Source organism: Thalassophryne amazonica, chromosome 3, assembly GCF_902500255.1.
Source record: "Thalassophryne amazonica chromosome 3, fThaAma1.1, whole genome shotgun sequence".
NCBI classification, from domain to species: domain Eukaryota; kingdom Metazoa; phylum Chordata; class Actinopteri; order Batrachoidiformes; family Batrachoididae; genus Thalassophryne; species Thalassophryne amazonica.
In genome coordinates this window covers 89,722,765-89,749,286 of record NC_047105.1, presented here as the reverse complement: position 1 = coordinate 89,749,286, position 26,522 = coordinate 89,722,765, and the positions used below count along the sequence as shown (strand labels likewise).

Genomic DNA, 26,522 nt, shown 5'->3' with positions numbered 1-26,522 from the left:
TTAGCTCCATATGGATGGAGCTATAAGAAACACTTGGGTAAAGTGCTTCTTGTAAGTGTTTGGTAGCCCATTCTGCAAGACCCATTCCCTCCCTGGCAGTCGACTTGCAATCACTCAGTGTACAGCAGGGCTTGCCAGTGCCTAAGAGAGTTAGAGTTTAGTTACATTTAGTGAACATTGAGGGAAACCATCATCATGCTTTTAATGACATTTTCACCTATTCAGTGATGACAAGGAGCAGTTTACTCCAAATGTTTCTTATTACCAATAACACTGGCAGTAACATTACATTGGCAATAATAAAGTCAAATAAAAATTAATTAGCTGGTTAGCCTGCGGTAATGTTTGTGTTCTAAATAAATAATACATGGATTCAATTCTTTTTTGTCCCAAGTGAAATGATGACCTCCAAACCATCCAAAAACAGAGCCTAGGTTGATGTTGAACTTCTACTTCAATGTCATGAAACGAGGAAGAAGCATATTCCAGAATATCGTGGAGATTTACTTGAATGTGAATGGTGTTATTATGATTAATACTGTGATACAGTCCTAAAAAGAAAAGAAAGCAAAATATTCTCATGATTTCATAGTGAAATATGACATTTCATTGACAGAAGCAAGTAGTGATTGTTGCCAGCTGTTATCAGTCACTTTAGAGACAGACTGACTGTCTATCCACATACAGTTACAGTGATCAGAGCTCCTTATTAAGACAACTTTCTTCAGGATGAACGATGCCCTGAAAGCACTGGATGAAGCTTGACAAACTGGCAAGTGCACTGGAACACAGACTCTTCAGGAAGACGACTTTTGATATTTTTTTCCCCACTTCGTGCAACGGGTCCAGCATGGTGAACCGTTCAGTCTGTCTGTATTAAACACTCCTTTATGAGATAACATACATGTGCCAGACAGATGCCACTTTATAAAGTAGAGACTCCATGCTGGTGGTCATGTTAGCCATCATACCAGTCCAGGAAGAGGAGCGAGAAAGAGCACATGACCAGGAAAAAGAGAATCCAAACCCTGAAGCCAGCGTTGTTTTTAATAGCCTTGTGTAAAAAAAAGAAACATGTTATATATGATATAACCTATATATGAAGATGAAATAATTCAGGCTGAGCCATGCATTAAACAGTAGTTGCACATAAACATAAACCTTACCTCTCGTATATCCTCATTGCCTTCTTTGACATTCTCTGTAGTACCAACAACCAGCTGGTGAATATTGTCTATTTCAGTTTCCTGTGGACATTCAAATGGAAAATGATTTGACTGCAACATTTTGATCTCTGCACTTTGGATTCCAAGATGATCAATCAAGCTCAGCTCACCTGCTGAAGGACCTTCTCAGCAAAAATCTCCTGGAGTCTAGAAATCTCCACCACCTTCCCCTCAATTTGCCTGAGGTACATTGGAAGACAAACATGAAATATCTGGAGAAAACAAGTAGACTAGGATATTTATGCTCTTCCAGGTGGCATTACTAATACTGTGACAGGTCTTGTGTGTTTGGTCATTTCACCTTGTGGTATTCCATGTGCAACAAGCATTCCAGGCTTCCACATTAATAATATTATCTACAAACTGCTACATTCTAAAGGTACTTCAAATAACTTTGTGGGAGGAGAGGTTATGTCATGCAAATCCTATAATTTTAGCCATCAGATAACTGGCTAAAAATTTTGGTGGACAAAACCTAATTGCTAACCCCACAGCAATATTAATGTCGACCAGAAATAACTAAACTGAAAATGGTAAGTTAGCCAAGGGAAACTTACCTAACTTCATCCACCAGACTGTTCATCTCACTGACTAGTCTCTGGTTCTCCTGCTCAAACTGGACAGAAACATGTCATACTATGAACCTTTGGCACATGTCAAAAACTTGTCAAAATAGAAAAGTTAACATTGCAGCTGATTTGATTTGGTGGGTCATGTTATATAACAAAAATAGGTTGAAGTTCTGCATAATGCAGTTTACCTCTGTTTACAGATATGACATTTGCCAATATTGTGGCATTACAAAGGTGATACACAGCAAGGGTGGTGGCCAATACATTGTTTGCGCTTGTTTCCACTGCGGAAAGTTACCAAACAGGTTTTTTGCCTAACACATGCGTACAAGACAACAAAGTTGATTATTTCATGTTGTTTGGAAGATCATAGACATTACAATATTTTCAGGAAGTTACGCTTTTAAAAAAAAAAACTTGTTTGGCTGGTCCTGCAACTTATATTTCGAAGAAACATACATGTAAAAAAAAAAAAAAACAACAACAAAACAAAAACTACACGATCATCTACAGTCACAAAATGGCAAAGTCTACACGTGGGACAAGCTGTACATACATGGAGCTGAATGATGTACTGTCAGATTCACACGGGAGTAAAATAAGAAAACGATCTGAATAAAGAGGACATGGTGGGTCTCAGAACAAGCAAATTAATAAATCGTGCTCTCAATCTGAAAGACCCGCTTTACAGTCGGTGAAGTGCACATTTAGCTCCTTCTTGACATTTTCTTCTGTTTAATGGCAACATGCAGTTTTCTCTTCTATTCTTTGTGCCTTGTAAAATAATATTAATTAGTCAGTTAACTTCTGCTCAATAATGCAGTTTTTGTGTTATAAATAAATAAGGCCCCATTAAAAAAAACATTAGTTCATCATCCCCGCCCGCATGCCGAAACCAATTCTCATCAATTTTTATTTTGGCAAATTTTACTGATGGCTGTACAGCTGATGCAAGAACCGGCACATCCGCTAGGTGGCGAGTGTGCCTTGGCTGAAGATGGCTGAAGTTTAACAAGCCGGACCTGGAACTTACTGCTTGTCTTCATTGACAATGACAGATGCAAAGTGATACAGATTGCTGACAAAGCCAAGAAGCTGAAGCCATGGTATGGAGTGAGTGTTTCCTCAGAGGCAACCATGAGCAACATTTACAGCCATTATGCATATGGTATGCTGGACAATGGAGGTAGCTTGGACGCTAAGTACAACGGTTGCAAGGTGAGTATTTGCTCATTCACTTCTTCTTCTGTGGTGACTCATTAGTTTCAAAAAGCATTCGTGCCCGCTTGGTCCGGCCTGTGAGTTTTCTTTATCATAGGATACTTCTGGCATTATGTACATATTTTTGTGGATTTTACAAATACTATTGCAGAGCTGTGAGGCTGGTTTTGCCATAGTTCTAAATGAAACTTCCCCAAGTTTTATTTCCCAGCCTCAAAATTATATTGTATTGTTTGTTCTCTCTAAGAAAAACAAACAAACAAATAAATAAATAAATAGATCTGTGCTCCCTCATCACTTTTTTTCTGATGTCAAGGATGATAAACTAATGTTTGTTTTTTTGGGCCTAATGTGTTGATTAAATTAATTTTACTTCATGTTGCATGAAGCAGTATCACCATGTTTAATAAATAAATGCGACTTATACACTGATGCAACATATGTTTATTTTGCTGCTCATGATGCATTTTTGGACAGATGCGAGTAATACTGTGGTGTGACATATAGTCATGAAAATATGGTGCTGCCTTTTCTATTTCACTGGGCACAGAAGGCAAAAATTTAAAAAGTCCCATCTTTTAACAAGAAAACATCAGTTTAACATTTCAAGTCAATAGCCAGCTCAGTGGAGAAACTGAGATGCTGTCTTCCCCTTCTCTTTGTTAAAGTTAAGTCAGTAGTAGGAAGCATAACATGACCTATAAGTACAGTGCCTATTCTGGATCACAATCCAGTTGATCTCACTGGAGGACTGAGCCACAGAACCAGGTTATGTCTTCATGGACTTTCACATCATGAACCTGGGCATAGATCCAAAATCACTTGACCAACAAAGTCCAATAGCGTGAAATCCATACCATACTTGAGCATGCATCAGCAAACCATCCCTGGTTCTACTTGAAAAAGTGGTCTCGAGTATGGTTCATGTGTATTGGCTATCTTGTGAACCTGATATGAAAACAAGTAATGGAAAGTCTTTAATTTTCTATAACCACTTCCTCCAATTAAGTGTCATGGGGGCTGGACCCTATCCCAGCAGTCATTGGGTGAGAGCCAGGGTACACCCTGGAGTGAATGTCAGTCTATCACAGAGCCACAAATAGACAAACACATGTACTGCCAATTTAAAGTTTCCAATTCACCTAACCTGCATGTCTTTGGAGTAAGCCAGAGCACCTGGAGGGAACCTACACAAACAAGGGCAACAGGCAAACTCCACACAGAAAGGACCACATAGGAATTTCCAATTCAACTCTATTTTTAATTATTTATAATAAAACTGAATATTAAATATGTTAAATGAAATTACACTTCACATTAAATTAAATGTACACTTGATGGAATAAATTATTTAACAGAAAACATTACACACTAATCTACACTATGTTAATGTTGCTGTGGGACAACTTTTTTTGAGAGTTGCTTCACGCAAAGCAATCAAATGGATTAATGGGATTATTAACTGTCAGATGACAAGGTAAAACCTCTTAAATCATTCTGACGTCAGTTTTAAGCAGAAACGATGCCGTTTTAAGCAGAAACGAGGCGATACTCTGTGATGCTTTGAAATGACCGACGTGCAGTGAAAGCATCAGCTAGCAGCTCGTGTAGCTGAGGCGCTCTGATCGCTTCCTTTGTCTTTCATGATGAAATAATGCTGAATTTATGTGGAAATGACTGTTGTACAAAAGCTTCAGATATCTGTCACTGAGACAGATGATGACTGCGGTACAGTTTTAAGCAGAAACGAGGTGATTATCAGTGAACCGCGGCTAATGACACATGCACAGTGAAGGCAGGATGGACCGATTTTTAGGGGGGACAGTTTGTTCGGCAACACCGGTTCACCCCTGCCACATTTCTCCATATAATGTAGAGTTGCATCAGGAAGGGCATCCAGCATGAAACTTGTGCCAAATCAACATGCAGATCCACCATGGATCTGTTGTGGCGACCCTAAGTGAAAACAAGGGAGCAGCCGACACTAATCTACACTATTTTAATGTTGCTGTGGGACAATGTAAGACAAGACACCCATCAAATCTAATATATTACTGTAGATATTATCATTACTATATCTATGTAGTAGAACAATCAAACAATAGATATTTTAGAAATTTTACATTAATTGCACTTCAACAGGCCACAGGTGGCCATCAAATAAATCTAAAATTAAATTATGCTCATTCACGTGCAGATTCTTGCTTTTTATTTCAATGAGGGGAAAGTAATGCCTGTAGTTCCAGCTGTAAAAAGCTAAAGCTGTGTGCTGTATGCCTCTGTCGTTTGTGTGTTAGGGAGTGCGTGTGCGCTTTTCTATTTGTGTATGAACTCCCATTCACCTCTGCCACTGGTTGGCTTACTATGAAATTTTACTCTTCCTTAGCCAATAACCATCACTTATGTGGTTGTCCGCCTCTTTCCAAAGGAAAAAAAACAAAAACAAAAAAACTGCACACCCGGCTGACGAGAGTCTGCAGATTAAAACGGCTTCAATGAGCTTATTTATAGTAACGCACCACATTTTATTGCCAGTAACAATAACAGTGTTATAACAATGGAAACAACAGTCAGAGTACCCATTACTTAAAAAAAACAACACCTTTAATAACTGTGTTAATTTTAATGGCGTTATTCCCATCAGTGGTCAGGATCACTGACAAAACGCTCTTCTGACACTCTTGGTGGGACCTTGGTTTGACGTTTGCCCCAGTAATACAAATTTGATTAACCCCACATTGATTACAATAGATCCACTCATGTGAGTGTGCGTTCTTCTTGAGCTAGATCTTTGGCATGATGTTTATGTTGAATCCGAGTGTGATGCCCATCATATCAAAACTGGGAAAGGTGGAACTGCTGTTACTATAGACAAAAAGCAGTAAACATTTGTTTGGCCATTTGATCATGGCCACCTCTGTGGCCATGATCTTAGCAATCATTTCGTGTTTCACATATCTGATAAAAGTACCTGCTCCTGCTGTGTGGTGCACTAAAATATAACCATTTTTGAAAGTAGTAACCATGGCAGTTTAAAGTCATACAGCATTAGATTTCCATATTGTACATTTTGATACAGACATTTACTGCTCCGACTGAGTGAGGGAAAACTGTGATATTTAGTTGCCATTTCAGTTGTTTGAGGTGCTCAGTGGAGGATATGAATCAGACCAGATTCAACTTACTTTCTGTAATAACCTGCACATTTTAGGGATTTGGTGAAAGAATGAATTAGGTGTAAGCATAAGCGCAGAGCATTTCATGTCTCATCAGACACATTTGAATCATATAGATCAGGTCAAGGAGCCCTATGACTGCTGGGATAGGCCCCCCGTGACCCTTAACTAGAACAAGGGGCTGAAGATGAGTGAGTAAGTGAGGAACTAATGAAGTCTGATCCATCGTACCATCTGAATTTCCTCAGGAGAGAGCTCATCCTCCACACGGCCCTCCTCCCACAGACTGACAGTGTTGTCCATGACCTCAGACACACTCTTCTCTAGAGGAATGTAAAAAAAAAAAAAAAAAAATCTGTAATTTTATATAGCATAAACATCAAAACCCCCTCACATTGTTATTTACTCTGTTATACATTTAGTCATCTGAATTACTCATTTAGTTGTGCCCATTTTCCATTTGAAAGCAACAAATCAAAAGATATTATCAACCACAGATGTATTTTTGTTGCTGTCCTAAACAATACAATTACATGCTAATAAGAGCAAACACAAGGAAAAACACTGTCATATTGGGTGACAGAAACTACAACCCCAATTCCAATGAAGTTGTGTAAATTGTAAATAAAAACAATACAATGATTTGCAAATCCTCTTCAACCTATATTCAATTGAATACACCATAAAGACAAGATATTTAATGTTCAAACTGATAAACTTTATTGTTTTTGTGCAAATATTTGCTCATTTTGAAATGGATGCCTGCAACACGTTTCAAAAAAGCTGGGACAGTGGTATGTTTACCACTGTGTTACATTACTTTTCCTTCTAACAACACTCAATAAGTGTTTGGGAACTGAGGACACTAATTCTTGAAGCTTTGTAGGTGGAATTCTTTCCCATTCTAGTTTGATGTACGACTTCACTTGTTCAACAGTCCTGGGTCTCCGTTGTCGTATTTTGCGCTTCATAATGCGCCACACATTTTCAATGGGCAACAGGTCTGGACTGCAGGCAGGCTAGTCTAGTACCCGTACTCTTTTACTACGAAGCCATGCTGTTGTAACACGTGCAGAATGTGGCTTGGCATCGTCTTGCTGAAATAATCAGGGACGTCCATGAAAAAGACATTGCTTGGATGGCAGCATGTATTGCTCCAAAACCTGGATGAACCTTCAAAATTGATGGTGCCATCACAGATGTGTAAGTTGCCCATATCATGGGCACTGACACACCCCCATGCCATCACAGATGCTGGCAACAATCTGGATGGTCTTTTTCCTCTTTTGTCAGGAGGACACAACGTCCATGATTTCCAAAAACAATTCGAAATGTGGATTTATCAGACCACACCACACTTTTCCACTTTGCGTCTGTCCATTTCAAATGAGCTTGGGCCCAGAGAAGGCGGCGGTGTTTCTGGATGTTCATGTTTTAACTTGCACTTGTAGATGTAGCGACGAACTGTGTTAACTGACAATGGTTTTCTGAAGTGTTCCTGAGCCTACGCGGTAAGATCCTTTACACAATGATGTCAGTTTTTAATGCAGTGCCGCCTGAGGGATCAAAGGTCACGGGCATTCAATGTTGGTTTTCGGCCTTGCTGCTTACATGTAGAAAGTTCTCCATATTGTCTGAATCTTCTGATTATATTATGGACTGTAGATGACAGAATCCCTAAATTCCTTGCAACTGAACGTTGAGAAACATTGTCCTTAAACTGTTGGACTATTTTTTCACGCAGTTGTTCACAAAGTGGTGATCCTCACCCCATCTTTGCTTGTTTAGGGATGCACCTTTTATACCCAATCATGACCTGTTTCTAATTAACTTGTTCACCTGTGGAATGTTCCAAACAGGTGTTCTTTGAGCATTCATCAACTTCCCAGTCTTTTGTTGCTATTGTCCCAGCTTTTTTGAAATGTGTTGCTGGCATTCATTTCAAAATGAGCAGATATTTGCACAAAAACAAAAAGGTCTTTCAGTTTGAACATTAAATATCTTGTCTTTGTGGTGTATTTAACTGAATATAGGTTGAAGAGGATTTGCAAATCATTGTATTCTGTTTTTATTTACATTTCACACAACGTCCCAACTTCATTGGAATTGGGGTTGTACAACTGTCCACTATATACGCAGAAAACTGTACTGTGTCATTGAGGAGTTTTTCCATGTATCCGAGTCATATAGACACTCTGTCTTCAACTGAAGTACGGAATTGTGTTTGGCAAACTATAGTCTTATTAACATGTAAAATCAGTGTATGCAGTATAACACAGCTGTGTGACAGCTGACATGTAACAATGACTAAATAACCAAGTGTCTCAGTAGATGCACCCGACTCACCAGAACTATCGTCCTTGGTCGACTTTTCGTCCGTTGGCTCGACCTGGGTGTTCTTTTCCACCCTACCCTGGTGTTCTGGACTAAATCTCGACCTGAGAGCAAACATCCCACAAACCACATTGCAAAGTGCATCATGAACCTCCAGTTGTATGTAGTTACCACAACAAATAAGAATAAGAGATAATGAATGTGAAAGCAATATGCAAATACTCACAGTCTCTTTTTGTCTACCATTCTCTTGACTCTAATTGCTCTTTGCTCAGAGTACAGTTTACATACACCTTAAAAATAGTCAAAAGAAAGAAACTGGTTTCTCATATTTTTTTTTCTTAAATCCAAGCTCAGTAGTATGAGAATGAAGGACTGAGTGGTATCAACTCACCTTTCAGATACGTTTCAATCAGGTCCAGTACTGCCCTCCTGTGCTCCTTTATCTGAACTGAAGACACTTGCTTTTCTGCTACAATGACAACATCGATCCCCTTCTTAAATACATATGTGATACCTTTCTCTATTCTAATTACACTGTTTAACAACTAAACAGTTGTAGAAACACAGACCCTCATTGCGTAGCTGCTTGATAGCTTCAGAGCAGGTTCTCATAAAGATCTGAGCATCTTGGTCAATCTGGTCTCGCTCGCTGTCTGTCATACGGGAAAGATCTGACGAAAGGAGACTGTAACACATGAGAATGATCACGGTGTTTAAATCATAAATGCTCCATCTTCCACATACTCTTCCTCTTTCCTCAACGCCATCCTAAACCTTAAACGGAGACAGTAGCCTGGACAGGTCAACACGCCAATGCAGGGCTTATTCATCCTCCCCAAACCAAAACCTTAAGACATCTATTCACAAAAATGGTTAATCATTGTTCAAGATGCATGTTTTGCACTGTTGAGAGAAGTAAAGCACAGATTTAAATATGTACAAATATTTCATCCCATCCAAGACATTAATTGTGAAGCAAAAGTGATGATTAATGCTGTGTATTTCCCCCTCCCATTTCCATACAGCTGCCAGTTACTGTCTCCCTCTGGTGGACCTTCAAGACACAACACCTGGAGCCATCTCTGCAGCAGCTCAGATGAAATGTTTAACAGATGATGGAGATATTGTGATTTAAACCCACTGCAGATCTGTTTTGCTGAAAGAAAATCCTCCTCTGCTCCATTCCACTATGAAGCTACGATTGATGATGCAAAATTCCAAACTTGCACAATTTCTTCAATCGCAGCCACAGAAGCCTATAACCTCTTCAGACTTTTCTCAGTGTCTTGGTGGCTTTCCTCATTCTTCTTCTTGCACAGTCACTCATTTTTGAGAACTGTCAACTCCACAAAGATCTACTGTAGAGTGCCATACTGTTTGTCTTTATCATAACTGATGTAAATAAAGTCCAAGACAGATGCATTGACTTGGAAATGTTCATGTAGCCATCCCCTTGTCTAAAGAGAACTGGCAATAAAACTGATGATTTGTGTGTGTTATACCAAAGGGGAATATTGCTTATGCCCATCATCTTAGCTTTGATATTTTTATTTAATTATTAACAAGTTGTAGAGAATTGCGTCCAAGGGGCTGAATGCTTTTGCAAGGCAAAGTATGTCACACGAAGTTATGGCAACAGAACAGATGGTGTTGTTTAGACACACAAGGACAACAGGGTTTTGTTTTGTTTTTTTTAACAGCTGAAGAGTCAGATGTTGGAAGGGAAAAATAACAAACATAAAAGACAAAGGAAAGAGATCCTACTGGGAGAAATTAATTGGCAAAGCTCAGCAGTGGGATTTTTTTTTTTTTTTAATATGGATGACTGCAGCTCGTCCATGAACGGATGAAGGACGCTGCCACACGAATTCCTCCTCTTACAAAGCTGGACATTTTAAATGATTTTGTTTTGGACTTGGTGCTTACATGTTTCAGGAATTTAAAAACTACAAGTGATGTGAAGCTCAAATATTTTTGCTGCAGCTGGATGTTAAATCGCTAAGGAGGATGCACTCCTCTTTTTAAGATGTTATCAAACAGAACGCAAAGCTTTGGAATTTATTTTATTTTATCTTTTTTGCAAAGTGGTAGTTTTTAGTAGAGTTAGAATGTAAAATTCCCTGCAGGCTGAGAGCACCACAGGCTGTTAAAGAACATGGACTGTGCAACGTGATGACACTTTCCACATAAAGTTAAAACTAAAAATTTTACTTGGCACCGTAGAAAACAAATGCTGTTATATTTTTAATGATGGAAAACAGTGAGAGATTATTTCAATGTGTCACCCTTTTTAATCAGGTCAACGTAAATAATTCGATGTTCGAGAAAGGAATTAAAGTGCAGTGTGCCTAAAGCAACAACAGAATTAAACCTTCCTGGTTTAAGTTAACAGTGTACAAATTAAAACACTAAAACTCTGTTGTGCCTTTCAATTAAGTAAATTGTTGACTGTGGTTTGCCACTGCAGATGACAGCAAACCTGTTTTAAAAAGCGACATAAAGGTTTTTCGACTGTCAACAACTCTGGGAGCTTTTAGGTGTATGTTATGTCAGAAGAAGACACCTAATCATTAAAGGTAAGAAAGCATCAACCACTGCAGAAAGGTTTGGACCACAGAGTCCTACAGAAGAACAGATGGGCTTCCACTTAAATCATGGTGAGTAAAGGTAAATTACTCAGTCTCATAAGACTATGTGGGGTTTGCATGTGGAACTCACTTAACGCGTTTCCCTGGGCATGGGTTTAACGATGGACAAGAGCTCCATGTAGCACATGTGGACAACATAGCATGTGCTGTTATTTAACATAAGGACCTTTAAAATGAAAAAATAGGCAAGACTGACAAATAAACGTGTGTTGGAGAAGATACTGGACATTATTTGATGCCGTTTGGACAAAAGAAATTGTCAGACGGACATGGGTGGAGAAGTTAAGAGTGAATTTTTGCAGGAAGCCCGTGGTATGTATCTGAAGGTCTTTTAAATAATTAAAAAAAGAAGAAGAAAAACAAAAGCTAGACTGGACTGCATTCGTATAGCACTTTTCCCATCTGAAATAGAAGCTCAAAGTGCTTTAGAATGATGCCTCGCATTCACCCAATCCCTTTCTCTCTCTCTCTCTCACACACACACACACACACACACACACACACACACACACACACACACACACACACACACACACACACGTTAAATCTTTACGCCGTTGCTTTTGCTGTTCTTCTCGTTTGCTCTCCTCCTCTTTCCATTCCTCAAACGTTTTATTTTGGCCAAAAATATTAAAATTTACTTGGAAATCCATGTTTTATCGCGTTTCTGTCATTCACCTGTCAAAACACAGCTGATCTGCGCCAACTGATTTGCGCGTTGCTATGGTGACGACCAGAGCGGAGTGATTATAACAGTGACTTAACTCGCTGAACCACGTGTGCGTATATACGAAAATAATGCACGCCAGTTAGACATGGAATTCTCACTGACCATGGTATAAATAAATAAATATATATATATATATATATATATATATATATATATATATATATATACACACACACACACACACACACACACACACACACACACACACACACACACACACACACGCATTTCAATGACAATATCGCTTTTTTCAGAGAAAAGTTTTACCTTTCAATGCCAAATTTTATTTTCAGCAGCATGGTTAGCTGTCAATGTGTTGGCTTCATACAGACACAGACCTGAAACTGGATGCACTTTCATCACAGTCATCCATCCCTCCATCTTCTAAATCCACTTAATCTAGTCTAGGGTGACAGGGTTTGGAGCCTATCCCAGCAGTCACTGGTACACCCTGGACAGGCTGCGAGTCTATCACAGGGCCAACACATACAGACAAATAAACACATTCACACGGTCACTCACACCTACAGTCAACTTAAAGTCACCAATTCATGTAATCTGCATGTCTTTAGAAGTAGGGGGAAGCCTGAGCAACTGGAAGGAACCATAGACATTTTTTGATAAATATAAAAGAAAAGAAAAAAGATGAATCAGCTATTCTTTCTGGGAAAGGAAGCTTTTTATTTTGTAATGTTGTATTATGCATGCTGCCTTGTATTTATTGGTTGGGAAAAAGCTCATACTGGGGAAAAGGTTTTATATTTTTATTTACTGCAGCCGCACAATTTTTCTATTTCTTGCAGGTCTGCATGATAAATATTCTTCATATACCACTGTACTAAGTGAAATATATTTTCCTAATTCAGAGTGTAGTAACAGCTGCTATGCAGCTGCCATACCAGTGCTTTATCCATTCTGAAGCATTTATATTGTATGCCCAAGAAACAAATATAATGTAATATATACTGTTACTGTCCTTGCTTTAAATTATACTGTAATATGAATTTTAGGCTGTATCATCTAGCCCTAGTGGTTAGCAACGAGGACCGAGGACGGTTTTATGCCCACCATTAAATTCACTTATACATAGCGATGGGTACTGATAAGAATTTATCTATATCAATGCCATTATCGAGTCCGCTTATAGATCTGTTTCTTTATCGATTCCCTTATCAATACCTCTTGTGAATTTTCTGTGTACTAAAAGTAGCCTTTTCAGGTTTTCTATGTCAACAACATTTTATTGAGTCTTAAAATAAATAAATAAATATGAAATTTGTGGATCCTTGATCTCTGGACATAGATAAAAATCAATAAAATCTGTATATGGTCACTGGATCCTTGATGTACTTGGTGGATCCTTGATCTCTGGACATAAACAGAAATAAATAAAATCTGTAGTTTTTGTCAAAAGCATTTCCTTTCAGATACTAATGAGACAAATGTAACGCCAAAGCCTGTGAGCTGAGCTCTATCAGCTGGCTGCACTGCAAGTCAACATCAATGTAATTCATAAAGAACGGAGGACGTCTCATTTTGGCAGGAATAAACTGAGTTGATTAGTTGTAGTTTGTTGTCTGTATTACAACCTTTGGCAAGAGGTGTCATTTGATTTAAAATGGTGATTCGCTTTGAAGTTATTAATTCCGAATGAAATCAGCGTTTGGCGCTGTGCACTTAGTGCCACAAAACAGTAACAGAACGGAGGACGGTTCCGGTTTCTTGCCCGCAACAAGACAAGAGTCCCAATTAGTGGCTTTAATCAGCACAAAGGTGACTCACGACTGACATCTTTAAATGGCTTTTCGAGGGGTTAAGAAGAAACTGCAGCCCTGCAGCGCTGCTTCGTTGCCTCAAACTTCAAGCAGAGTCGCTGGAGAAGCAGCGGGTCTACAATCAACGTAAAGAAATGATCATTTTCCTGATAACCACCCTCAAAAACAATGACTGATCAGGTGTAATGTGAACTGAAGGACCGATAACGGGATTGTTAAGCAAAAAAGGCTGTTGATGTCGGTGGATCGAATAATTTCTTAACGATTCTTAAAAGGAACCGGTATTTGATACCCAACCCTACTTATACACAACTGACGGCTCCTTCATGGCTTTTCCCCACCACTATTGCTGCACTTCACCTTACTTTATTGTTTAGCTAATATATTCTACTGAAGCATTATCAAGAAACCTAACAAAACATAAGCTACACTACACACCCACACAAACACAGGAGGGCCTTGAAGGGAGAACGGCCTGCATTAGCCCCTGAGTGAAATTTGTTCTCTGTTTGGTTGCAGCTCACTTATTCCAGACAATTATACTGGAGACTGCTGTTGTAGACCACCCTGCTCTGTTCTGACCTTATACCAGCAATGGGTGCCCAAAGCACTGACGTATACACATACTGTATATCCAATTGTGCCATGAAATCACACTTGACCTTCTCAGAATTTTGTCAGAATGAAGCTGTTGGTCTGGTCAACAGCCTAATCTGCAGCTCTGAAATGCTTTTTCATTGCTTCTTTTTTTTTTGAGTAGATCTTACCTTCCAGCACTCACATAATCTTTTCTGTGTTGTAGTAAAAAGTCTTTGAGCTTGGTGATGTTCGTGATCTGCCAAAACAAAGTGGGAAGACAGTTCATTAGCCTCATCTCAATGTGTCTGTTTAAATACTACACGCCTCAACTCAATGTCAATATGGCTTAAGAAAGACTTTTTAGACGTATCCCGGGAAGCTGTTTTCCACCACCTTCACTTCCACAGAGCCAAAGCAAATGTAGTGTTTATTAAATGTGACAGACAACCAATATCCATCTATCTCTGTGAATTCTCAATATTTATTTTTGACAATTCCTCTACTTTGGCGCGTACACACATCAAACTTGCAATTTCCTTGTCACATAGCTCCCATAAATAAAACCATGAGCTTCTGTGAACAGAGCTCTGACAGAAAGAAGTCAAATGAGTTTTACATTTATGATGTTACTATTTATCACAGAGAAAATGTCCAAGGAGGTGTGTGCTTAAGCAAACCAGAGGAAACTTGATTCAATCCAATATTTGCGCCTGTAATTCGGCTAAATATTAAAAAAGACCAAATTGCTTCCCTGTCCACAGACCACTGTTGGCAAGGTAAAAGTGTGTGTGAATACACACATAGCAGGCTCTGTTAGAGGCAGAAGAAGACAGAACTCAGACAAGCCAAGGATTGAAAAATGGCACAATGAGCCCCCTGAACCCTGGAGATTATTTTGATAGCATAACGACGCTGTCTTCGGCCTTCAGACTTTTCACTCTAACAACCTCAATTATGAAATTGCTTTGACTGTAAGGTGTGACCTGGCCCCACGCCCCAGACATCTAATAACGTCTCTAAACATCACTCCCTAACATCACGCTGACCTGAAGTAGTGCTTTATTTTCGCTGACATTTGAAAGATGACAAGTTTTCATGGTGCAGACAGAAGGTGTCAGGACAAACAGAGCTGAGGAAATTGTTAGAAACAGAGATCTCACTCGCTGCTTTAGAAAATAACTCAGTGACGTATGACACTGCTGCAGGGCACATGCCTGCTCAGGCTGCTAAGGCAAGCTGACCCTTGTAATAATACAATTATTTGAGGTCAAGAGTTAATTGTCGTTCAGAGCAGTTGACTTCAGAGGGGGTTTCAGGAGGGAAGAGAGCCTTTTTTACAGTTCAAAGGGATTTAAAACTATGTTATATTGCGTCTCAGCGTATGAGAAAGCTCCTGTGCGATCTGAAATGCAACTTACTGGCAGAGTTTAAAAACTAAAAAATAACCTCTTTCGCACAGTCCTGTATCACAAAGCACAGTTTAACTATCGAAAAAATGTTCCTAAAATCATAGACTTTCAACAGCAAAAGTACATGCAGCCACTATTAATTACTTAAAGTAATTTGTATTCATTAATAAATAATTTTCAAATATATATATATATGCACCAATTTTCTAAAACTGACATCAGTACAAAGTGAATATATTTGAGATTAAACTGTTAGATTACGAAAGTAATTTGTGACAGAGTGCGATTTATCCTCTGCGCTGGTCACAAATTAGGGAATGGACAGCAAAGACCGAGTCGAGCTGATGAATGAGTTCTTCCATGCCAGTCAGCTTGTGTAGAAAATAACCCAAAAACAAAAAATGTTATTATCTTGTGAATTAACAAATTCTAAGAATATACAATGAGGACAAACCCTAGCACATCGGGTAACAGCAAGTTTGTTTTGCCGATGTTCCATCTACCACCTGCTTGATGGTTAGTGGAAGTGCCCGTCTACATGCAAACTTCAGCTAACGACTTATGAAAGGTTAGGGCTGGATACATTTTTGAAAATTACAGACAGCTGTGCTTGAAACTTGTAGTTTGTCTGCTTCTTTACACAAGATGTGTATGCATGTTGCCCACGTTTCCCCCCAACTAACAAGTTAGCAACCACGGAAAGAAAGATCACATCCACTATATGGGCAAATACAAGACAAGATATGCAACAGAACAGGAAAATAAAACCACAATAGATAGAATGTGTGGCTGCGGATGGTGGCAAAAATGTTTTGCTGGTACAGCATATTAGTAATGGTTAACCTGAAACACTGTTCCGGAATACTGACTGGAGTCTGCATCAAAAGGAAGCTGTGAGCTGTGTTAAATGGGGCCTGAATATGTCAACATCTGAGTTGACATATTCACTTTGAAACCTTCCACTTGATTTGGCATTTAAACATTTGAAAACACAAATGAAAGAATTCTGATCACACTGGTTTTGAATTTCATATTTAAAGGCTCCAGTCACCACAGATTTGTGCACAAACTTGTATGTTGCTTGTTACTGAAAATTGCTGCTTAAGGTGAAAGAACAAGCTACTTTCATCATCAGTTTTCTAAAACAATTTGAGCAAAATACTGTGAAAATTAGATCTTACCTCCTAGATTACCCATATGTTTATACTGTATTAATGAACAGTAATCATTGTGGTGCAGGTTTTGAGGGAAGACAGACTTTGCTTCTGCAAGTAAGTAGTATCATTTAGCAATTGCTATGAAGCGACCCGATAGTCTCGCCCACGTCATATTCTTAAGCAAAACCAGCTCCACTGGAAAAATGGTTGTTTACAAGCCTGAAAAACCCCTGTGGGAGCGCGTTTTTTCAGTTTAACTAATTTTTAGCTTTCAAAGCAATCCTTGGCCTGCCACATAGCGGAAAATATAATCTCTTACATAGCATGACTAATTTATCTTTTGCTTTAAGCTATATTTTGTGCTTACAATTACCACTTGGCTTTAGTCTACTGTTTTTTTTGCGGACAATAAATTTGCTTAGAGCAAAGCCTTTGTGTCACTACATGATTTTGACCAGCAGGCTGTGCTGAGTCCCCAGCACTGGAATGAGCTAAATAAGAGACCAAACAGACTGGGATATGGAGGTGCATGTGGGTTGTGCGTGATGTCAGGAGTGCTGCTCTGGGGGTTGAGCTGTCTCCTGTGTGTATACACTGCAGCTCAGATTCCGAGCACAACCTAAAGGGTTTGCAGGGGGTCAGAGGGATCAATTGCTCTTGTAACTTAAGACCCTAAAGGGTCAGTAATTCCTCAACAATGAGGAGGGGGAAGCCTTGAGCATGTGGGTCACCATATACGTACGCAGGTATGTATGCGTGCATATGTGCGTGTCTAAGTGTGCAGGCGCATAGGTGTGTGTAAAGCCGAGTTTGCAGCAAAAGCAGGAGACAGTCTGCTGGGCTACATCTAATCTCGTCATCATCAAAGACCCCCACTTTTCCTCTTCACTTTCTCCTTCCCCCTGCTTCCCTCCAGCCCCGACTGAGCCCAAACAAACCATCAGGGGGGATTATTATGAGCTAGAAAAGAGAAAAGGCTTAGCTTGCAGATTTCTAAAGAGCTTAGACGGCTCTTTGTTTTGTTAAATTCATGTAACTGGTGGAATTTGATGACTGCCCTGCTTTGGTTCATTCCCTGTGTGCCCTGACAAGCCATACTGACACATGCTAGTTTGATATGTGGATCTGGTACAGAGAAGATGCTTCTGTGGAGAAGATTGTACCACATGCTGATCTTAGGATCATGCCTGTGTCTCTAATGGCTTCAGTTTTTTGAAACTTGGGCGCTAGTCAGACCTATAAACAAAGAAAAGCAACATCAAAAGAAACTTTTATTTACAATTATTTCTGACTCAAGGCTTCCTTTGATACAGGCAGAAGTGGTATTACATGTTTTGTACAAACGGTACAGAATACTGACACATTACAAAAGGCAAAGACCATCATTGACTGCAGGTGCTCCCCTCCCTGATTAGTTTGTTAATTTGAAACAGCACTGATTAATATAACATCTAATAAAACTCGTATTTCCACTCAATTGATGCAGCTGATTAATTAGATTCAGAACATATTGTGCAGTTTGGTAGACAATAGTGAGGGGATGGCCAGCTTTACTTTTTCAATTCCAGACTTTATTATATGGCCTACCAGTTAAGAGCACTTGTTTCCAGTGCGGAAAGCTCCTGGTTCAAAACCTACCCCTGCACATACTCCATGTAATGTGGAGTTGCGTCGTGACAGGAAGGGCATCTAGCGTAAAACCTGTGCCAAATCAACATGCAGAAAAAAGGGAGCAGCTGAAAGGGCTTACATTATATAACAGGATATGAACTAACATGTTTTAAAAACTTATTAAAAACAAAACCTATAGAATAAAGATCAAATTCTGTAGGACTGTTCCCAATGTCATCCAACAAATAGAGGCAAATCACCAGAGACAGACGACAACATGTCAAAATTCACTGCCCAGGATTTTGTTAAGAGAGTCTGCATAAGGATCATAGTCAAATTGTAATTACTTTGTCAAAGAACTAAAATCTAATAACACAAAAAAGTCTATGAATCCATCTATGCCTGTTATTCTGTCTACAGAGACAAACCAGTCAACAGAGGTGAGGTGATCACATCCCCTGCCAATGAGCGGGCAAAGGTCAATAAATGACAAAATGGCTAATGTTTACGGTATGAAGGACGAAGGTGATAACATGTGACAGATGACAGTTGTCATCTAGAAAAAGCAGGTACAGTTATCACAGAGTCTATTAGGGGTTGTTAAAACAGTTCATGAAATCAGTGATGCGTGAATTTACTTGAACCTCAACTTCATTGACAACAAAAGTTGGGAAAGTAGAAAAAAAAATCCCAACGTGAACAAGATTAGTATGATTTGTATGAATTAGTCATTAAGACAAAATCTTTTGTTGGTATTTATATTCCCGTCACACATAGCCAGCATCACGCAGAATGGTGTCAGAATGACGAATCGTCTCGCATCCGAAAAGTGTCGTGTTTCAGTTCCAAAATGTTCTGGCAGCCATCTGAGAGAGTCTACACAATTGATCAAAATTGTCCGGCGGCCCCGAGTGTGATGCACATGGTCAAAACCCTCTGGGCGCCGTTGAGATGGGACACCTATCTGACGGCGGTCCATGTGCAATCTGAGGACCATCTGACCGCAATTCACATGTTTCGATGGTGGAAAAACAGGATCTGAAACGATCTGAGTGCATACGAGGGAACCTCAAGATGGATCTGGCATGGCAAAGCCTGCTGGTATGACCTGCACGTGCCACGTATAATAATGTCCACCCGCCTCCGCCAGAGCACAAAGGAACTGTTGAAATGTTGTGCACATGCCGCCGAAAATCTGAAGAGGTTGTTACAGCCACAATAGACCTTAAGAGCAGATATTCCATTCCTTCCCATGGGTGATGTAAAGAATGTGAACTACTGTCTCCATTATACCTGTATATAAACGGGCAACTGCGCCTCTCTGTGGTGTGCAGTAATGCGTCATTGCATGTGTCAGGCTCGGAGCTGAATGGATCTCACCTTTTAATATGTGATCACCTTCTAACTCTGTAGGAGTTCTGACATGGAACTGTTGTGCCAGGCCATGACAGCATTAATAAACATGAATCTCACCTCCAATAATGGTCCAGGAACGCAGTGTGGACGTGGAGCCGGGACCGCAGCCTGTGGTTAAAATCCTCTCACCTGGCTGCTCTGTGCTGGAATGAACCATGCAAAAATAAATCCCATGTGATAATCCAACCATCGCGGTGTCCAGAGTTGCGTTGTGCTCCTAAAGTGAGCAAAAAAAAAAAAAATAAATTAAAGTTCCCTGGAAAGGCTCTGTCTTATGCATGGGACTGCTTGGCCCACTGCCAGCAAACTTTCAGCAAAGCTGTCACAGTGGTGTGCGCCCATGTGCACCCCGCACGTGCGCTTTGTGGTTCATGCAGCGTTATGCATAAACGCACACACGCACGTACGCATGCACACGGCTGAGTGATAATTTCAGCCCCATGAGTGTGCACTGCAGGAACGTGCACGTAAGGAATACAGCGCTCCCTCCCACTCTGGTCCTGTGTTTGCCATCCAGACGTTTGGACATCGGGCAGTCTTCAGTGCCTTTTATGGCCATCTGACAGCAGTCTGTGTCATCTAAACTGTTGTCTACATGCACTTTGGATGCCATTGTGCAGGTGTGGATAAGGTAATCTGGATGTGTTCTGACACTGCTGACCACGCCTCTTTTCCTCCAGACTGCATCGGATTATGGCAGTATTTGCCGTGTCGGGCATGGTTCCTGCACATTCTTGCCATGTGTGATGGGGGTTTTAGTCTTGTAAAATTTCTAATTGGTTTATACATCCATGTATGTTTTTAGGAATGTGTAATTAAATTTGATAAAAGTGTATAAAATAAAGCATAAAATATCAGATTTAATCAGGCATCTGAACTGCTAAAAATTATGTGGACTCAAACAGTTACAGTCAAAATCAACCATACAGTACATTATAAGAAAATTTGTAAGTAGAAGTAGAATTAGTACCAGGGTAGTTCTAGATATTACAGAATTCTTAAATGTGACTACTTATGTAGGAATAAAGCAATATTACATTCGGACTGTTCGCAATTCCTGTAATAGCTATATATTTAATAAAAAGCTTTCACAGCTGTTGTACAACAGAATTTTTTCAATTTATTTTCATTTATTTAGCGCCAAATCACAACAAAGTTGCCTCAAGGCGCCTCACACAAGTCAGGTCTAATCTTACCAACCCCCAGAGCAAGCACACAGGCAACAGTGGTAAGGAAAAACTCCCTCTGTTGATTTGAGAAAGAAACCTCAAGCAGACCAGACTCAATGGGGTTACCCTCTGCTTGGGCCATGCTAATGACACAATTGTCAAAAACAGAATAGAATAGGGCCTTTATGGTCATTGCACATACATACATACAACGAAATTTGTCCCCTTGCATTTAACCTATCCTATTACAATTAGAAACAATCCAACCACGAGGAGCAGTGGGCAGCCACAGTCCGGGGCTCGGGGAGACGCTGCCTTGGTCAGGGGCAGAGAAAGGAGCAGACCCTAAATAAGTATGTTTTTGATTGTGGGAGGAATCCTGAGTGCCCAGAGGAAACTCACGCAGACACGAAGAGAACATGCGAATTCCACACAGAAAGGGTGGGAAATGGTCCCACGCCCTTCTTGCTGTGAGACATCAGTGTTAACCACTAAGCCACCGTGCCTACCAAATATTGCATATCATAAATAAAAAATAATTTTGTCCTGTAAAGTTTCCTATTACAACCCCTGGCAAAAATTATGGAATCACCGGCCTCGGAGGATGTTCATTCAGTTTAATTTTTGTAGAAAAAAGCAGATCACAGACATGACACAAAACTACAGTAATTTCAAATGGCAACTTTCTGGCTTTAAGAAACACTATAAGAAATCAAGAAAAAAAGATTGTGGCAGTCAGTAACGGTTACTTTTTTAGACCAAGCAGAGGAAAAAAATATGGAATCACTCAATTCTGAGGAAAAAATTATGGAATCACCCTGTAAATTTTCATCCCCAAAACTAACACCTGCATCATATCAGATCTGCTCGTTAGTCTGCATCTAAAAAGGAGTGAGCACACCTTGGAGAGCTGTTGCACCAAGTGGACTGACATGAATCATGGCTCCAACACGAGAGATGTCAATTGAAACAAAGGAGAGGATTATCAAACTCTTAAAAGAGAGTAAATCATCACGCAATGTTGCAAAAGATGTTGGTTGTTCACAGTCAGCTGTGTCTAAACTCTGGACCAAATACAAACGACATGGGAAGGTTGTTAAAGGCAAACATACTGGTAGACCAAGGAAGACATCAAAGCGTCAAGACAGAAAACTTAAAGCAATATGTCTCAAAAATCGAAAATGTACAACAAAACAAATGAGGAACGAATGGGAGGAAACTGGAGTCAACGTCTGTGACCGAACTGTAAGAAACCGCCTAAAGGAAATGGGATTTACATACAGAAAAGCTAAACGAAAGGCATCATTAACACCTAAACAGAAAAAAAACAAGGTTACAATGGGCTAAGGAAAAGCAATTGTGGACTGTGGATGACTGGATGAAAGTCATATTCAGTGATGAATCTCGAATCTGCATTGGGCAAGGTGATGATGCTGGAACTTTTGTTTGGTGCCTTTCCAATGAGATTTATAAAGATGACTGCCTGAAGAGAACATGTAAATTTCCACAGTCATTGATGATATGGGGCTGCATGTCAGGTAAAGGCACTGGGGAGATGGCTGTCATTACATCATCAATAAATGCACAAGTTTATGTTGATATTTTGGACAATTGAAAGGATGTTTGGGGATGATGAAATCATTTTTCAAGATGATAATGCATCTTGCCATAGAGCAAAAACATTCCTTGCAAAAAGACACATAGGGTCAATGTCATGGCATAGGGTCAATGTCAATGAGCAGATCTGATTTGATGCAGGTGTTAATTTGGGGGATGAAAATTTACAGGGTGATTCCATAATTTTTTCCTCAGAATTGAATGATTCCATATTTTTTTCCTCTGCTTGGTCTAAAAAAGTAACCGTTACTGACTGCCACAATCTTTTTTTCTTGATTTCTTATAGTGTTTCTTAAAGCCAGAAAGTTGCCATTTGAAATGACTTTAGTTTTGTGTCATGTCTGTGATCTGCTTTTTTTCTACAAAATTAAACAACTGAATGAACATCCTCTGAGGCCGGTGATTCCATAATTTTTGCCAGGGGTTGTAGTACTTTTTTCTGGATAATCAAAATTCTTACGGTCAATATTTTTCTGGACTGCTGGGCTTGTGAACCATAGGTTGACAACTTCTTTCTCAGTGCTGATATTTAGCTAATGTCAAACCATGCACACCTTGATATTGGCTTTTAGAAAAGCCACTACTTGGCTGTTACATCACTGCTGTCATGGCCATGTTTCACTTCAGTTTAAAATGTAAAATCTATGCTCGTTCCACACCTTGAGTTTTAAATCACAGTGCATCACTGTTCTCCATGTTTGCTTTTCATTCTCTCTTATGTTTTCCCTCACTATATTGCAGACTACAAAGTTGTTCAATATAATTTTGTAAGCTGAAATAAACTCACAAGAAGTACTCTTGGAAAGGAAACTCACTGTTTTTTTTACATTAGTTTCTCAAATGTAGTCCAGTGAACATCTACACAACACAAGACAGGATATAAACCAAAAGCATTTTCCACATAAAAAGTGTATAGCATATGATAAAAGTAAAATTAAATGATAAGTCATTATTAAACACATATTACTTAAGCCCCAGTCACACTATGACAGACCAAGGAAAAGTATGAGGAACTGATTCCATATGTTCGTGTTTGTTTTTGTCCGACAAAAGTAATTTTCCCATCTGCAAAATGCGCACCTTGTCAGCTGATGTCAGACAAGTCTGTCTGAAGTAGAGAACACACTTTATCTGAGAGGAAAAATCAGAATGGTGGTGTTATTAGGGGTCTATATGGGTCATGTATTAGCCAAGCACCAATAAAGTCAAAAGTATGGAAGCAAAGTATTCTGACTTAAAGCTTTTCATCAACATTGCTGAATGCTGAGGTTCTGCTATTATTTAAACAGCACTACTATTACACCTGACATAAAAACAAAGTAAAATTGCATTAATACGCCAAACTCTAGTCTAACTAAGAGCTGACGCCTCTGTATGAGAAAAAGCATATACTACGTTTTGTTATTTTGATCTAGGTTAGGGGAGTGACAGTACATCAGAAAGATCTGAAACTTGACTGATTACAAGCTTCAATAATTTATTACCTGTTGCTGTAGTGTATATATATATATATATATATATATATATACCGTATTTTCCGGACTATAAGTCGCACCGGAGTATAAGTCACACCAGCCACTTTATCCATTATAAAGAAAAACAAACCATAAATAAGTCGCACCGGAGTATAAGTCGCACCAGCCACTTTATCCATTATAAAGAAAAATAAACCATAAATAAGGTCCACTGGACTATAAGTCCCATGGACATACAGGTATGTTAACATGAAAAGTTCAGATGATAATATTGTGACGGCTACCGTTTTCGGATGCATATTTCACCAGTCGCAACTTGTAATCTGCAGAGTATGATTTTCTTTTTGGTGGCATTTTTTCGGGCCTTCTCCGTTGTCTTGTTATGTTATCAGTAACGTTAAAATTTTTATTTTTCTATGGTAGTCAGAAGTCGCAGGAACAGTCACACAAGCCTCGAGTGCCCTCTCGTGAGCTGCATTTTACCTACGGATATGTTTGTATTTTGCGGACCACATTGCGAGCCGAACCATGCAGCGCCTACCTGCGCAGCTCATGACCTCCCAGCGGTGTCGATCCAGCTCCTTCCAAGTGGAGACGCTAATCCTCCGCCGTCGCTCAGTGCTCCCATGCAGCTCTCAGCGTCAACTCTGCTCACACTGATATCCAAGGGTTGAAGCTGTCTTGTTAGCCGTCCCGGAATAAACCCCATGTTCGTCTGCTTCAAACGCTTTTCACAATCATCGACGCCAGCTCCTTCCAAGTGCACACGCTAATCCTCCGCCATCGCTCACCCAATGCTCCCACGCAGCTCTCAGCGTCAACTTAAACACTCTGCTCACATTGATATCCAAGGGTTGAAGCTGTTCTATTCGCCAAGCCGGAATAACAGCAAGCACAGAGTTCGTCAGCTTCACACGCTGTGGGTGAGGTGAGGAATACGCATCCAAAGTTCTGTTCTCTGATTGGTTATCGCGACCAGCGTGAACTATAGGATGGCCGTCATACTACAGTGCCCATGATGCATTGCATTTCCTTTTCCGGTGGCCATTTTAAAACATAGATCGACTCTGTCACGTAAAATTGTTTTGTTACAGTAAATTAATTGAGATCCTACCGGTATATATATATATATATATATATATATATATAAAATCCATACTTTCGATGTACCTATGTGATCACATCTTGCTGATGAATTTGCTGGAGGGCTACAACAAAATATAAAACTAAACAAGTAAGTATGTGTTAAAATGGCGTACATGGTTTTTTTTTTTTTTTTTGTTGGTCAGTCCTTGAAGCTCTATGGTGTATACCTTTTGAATGTTGGAGCTGTAGTGGTTATCCATCAGCTGACTAACATGATAAAATCAAGCATTAACAATGGGAGATGTTTTCCAGTTTCACTTGCATGATATGACTGAAAGCCATGAGAAGAGTTACCTTACAGACTGTTTTCAAAGATTGTTCTCTATCATTTAGATGTTGTGTTTGTACTCATCCATGATTTAACACTGATCATTTAATAATTTATATTCTTAGCCTATTGAGGAAACATTGATAACTGTTCTCTAAAACTAACTTGATTCTGGGCCAATCTGCGAAAGGGTGAAATATTAATTTAATGAAACGTAACATTATTTAGGCTATGCAGTGAGCCTTTGTCCAAAACATACTTTAGATGGAAATTCTGATAATAAGGGATATTTTACACAAGGAAATTTAAACACCACGAACACACATATTATAAATAAACCAGATTCTTAAAACTCAAGCTAAATGTTTTGGGAAAACATGAACGCACCATTGCAATATAAAATGTGTAGAGCCCCCTCTAATGCTACAATATACTAAGTGTTGGGCGATGGCCATACTTTTCGAGATTTCAAAGAAAATACCATAAAGAGGAGCCAATTTTAGAATATCGTTATTACAGGCACAGTGGGAAAGCAGGCACTATTTTCTACACACAATTTAACAATTTTAGAGTGACCTCCTCCATTTAAACACGAGAAGGGCTGCATGCTGAGTACACAGAGGAGGTGAGCAGTGAAATGGAGATCACAGTGCCCCTAACCGACCCCTACAAGGTAAAAGTTTTCTCTGAATAAATCTCACCCTGCAAACACTGAACCTGTTATTAGTTGATCACACATTATCATTTCTGTTTAAAAAAGAAAAAGAAAAAGTGTGTTTCTTTGTTTGATAAGCTCTACTGGAAGTGAAAAAAGCCTCATATGCCCTATTTGTCTTCATTTAGTGTTTTGTATTTTTGTGAGGCTTCACTGGAAACTCAGGGAGTTATGCATGTCTTGAAGGGCACCCACATCTGCTGTGCATTAGGTGCCGGCCGTCAACATTGTTACTGAAGACCTAATTTAATATTTTCTCTGTTTTGATCTTCCAC

The 26,522-nt window shown here is 39.4% G+C and overlaps 1 protein-coding gene across 2 annotated transcripts in view; it reads right to left on the bottom strand.

The window, feature by feature from the left end:
* Window positions 1-635: 635 nt before the first annotated feature.
* stx18 (syntaxin 18) overlaps window positions 636-26,522 on the bottom strand; it is a 40,035-nt gene continuing 14,148 nt past the window's right edge. Inside the window, exons 2-11 of one of the 2 annotated variants that reach the window (XM_034167051.1) lie at window positions 14,453-14,520; window positions 9,102-9,217; window positions 8,924-9,001; window positions 8,756-8,822; window positions 8,542-8,633; window positions 6,427-6,518; window positions 1,784-1,842; window positions 1,337-1,406; window positions 1,167-1,247; window positions 636-1,054 (exon numbers count right to left, since the gene is read on the bottom strand). In XM_034167051.1, the coding sequence (XP_034022942.1) occupies window positions 959-1,054; window positions 1,167-1,247; window positions 1,337-1,406; window positions 1,784-1,842; window positions 6,427-6,518; window positions 8,542-8,633; window positions 8,756-8,822; window positions 8,924-9,001; window positions 9,102-9,217; window positions 14,453-14,520 (819 nt within the window). In that variant the 3' untranslated portion in view covers window positions 636-958. The remainder of the gene's footprint in view (window positions 1,055-1,166; window positions 1,248-1,336; window positions 1,407-1,783; window positions 1,843-6,426; window positions 6,519-8,541; window positions 8,634-8,755; window positions 8,823-8,923; window positions 9,002-9,101; window positions 9,218-14,452; window positions 14,521-26,522) is intronic. The other variant, XM_034167052.1, reaches the window with a different exon arrangement.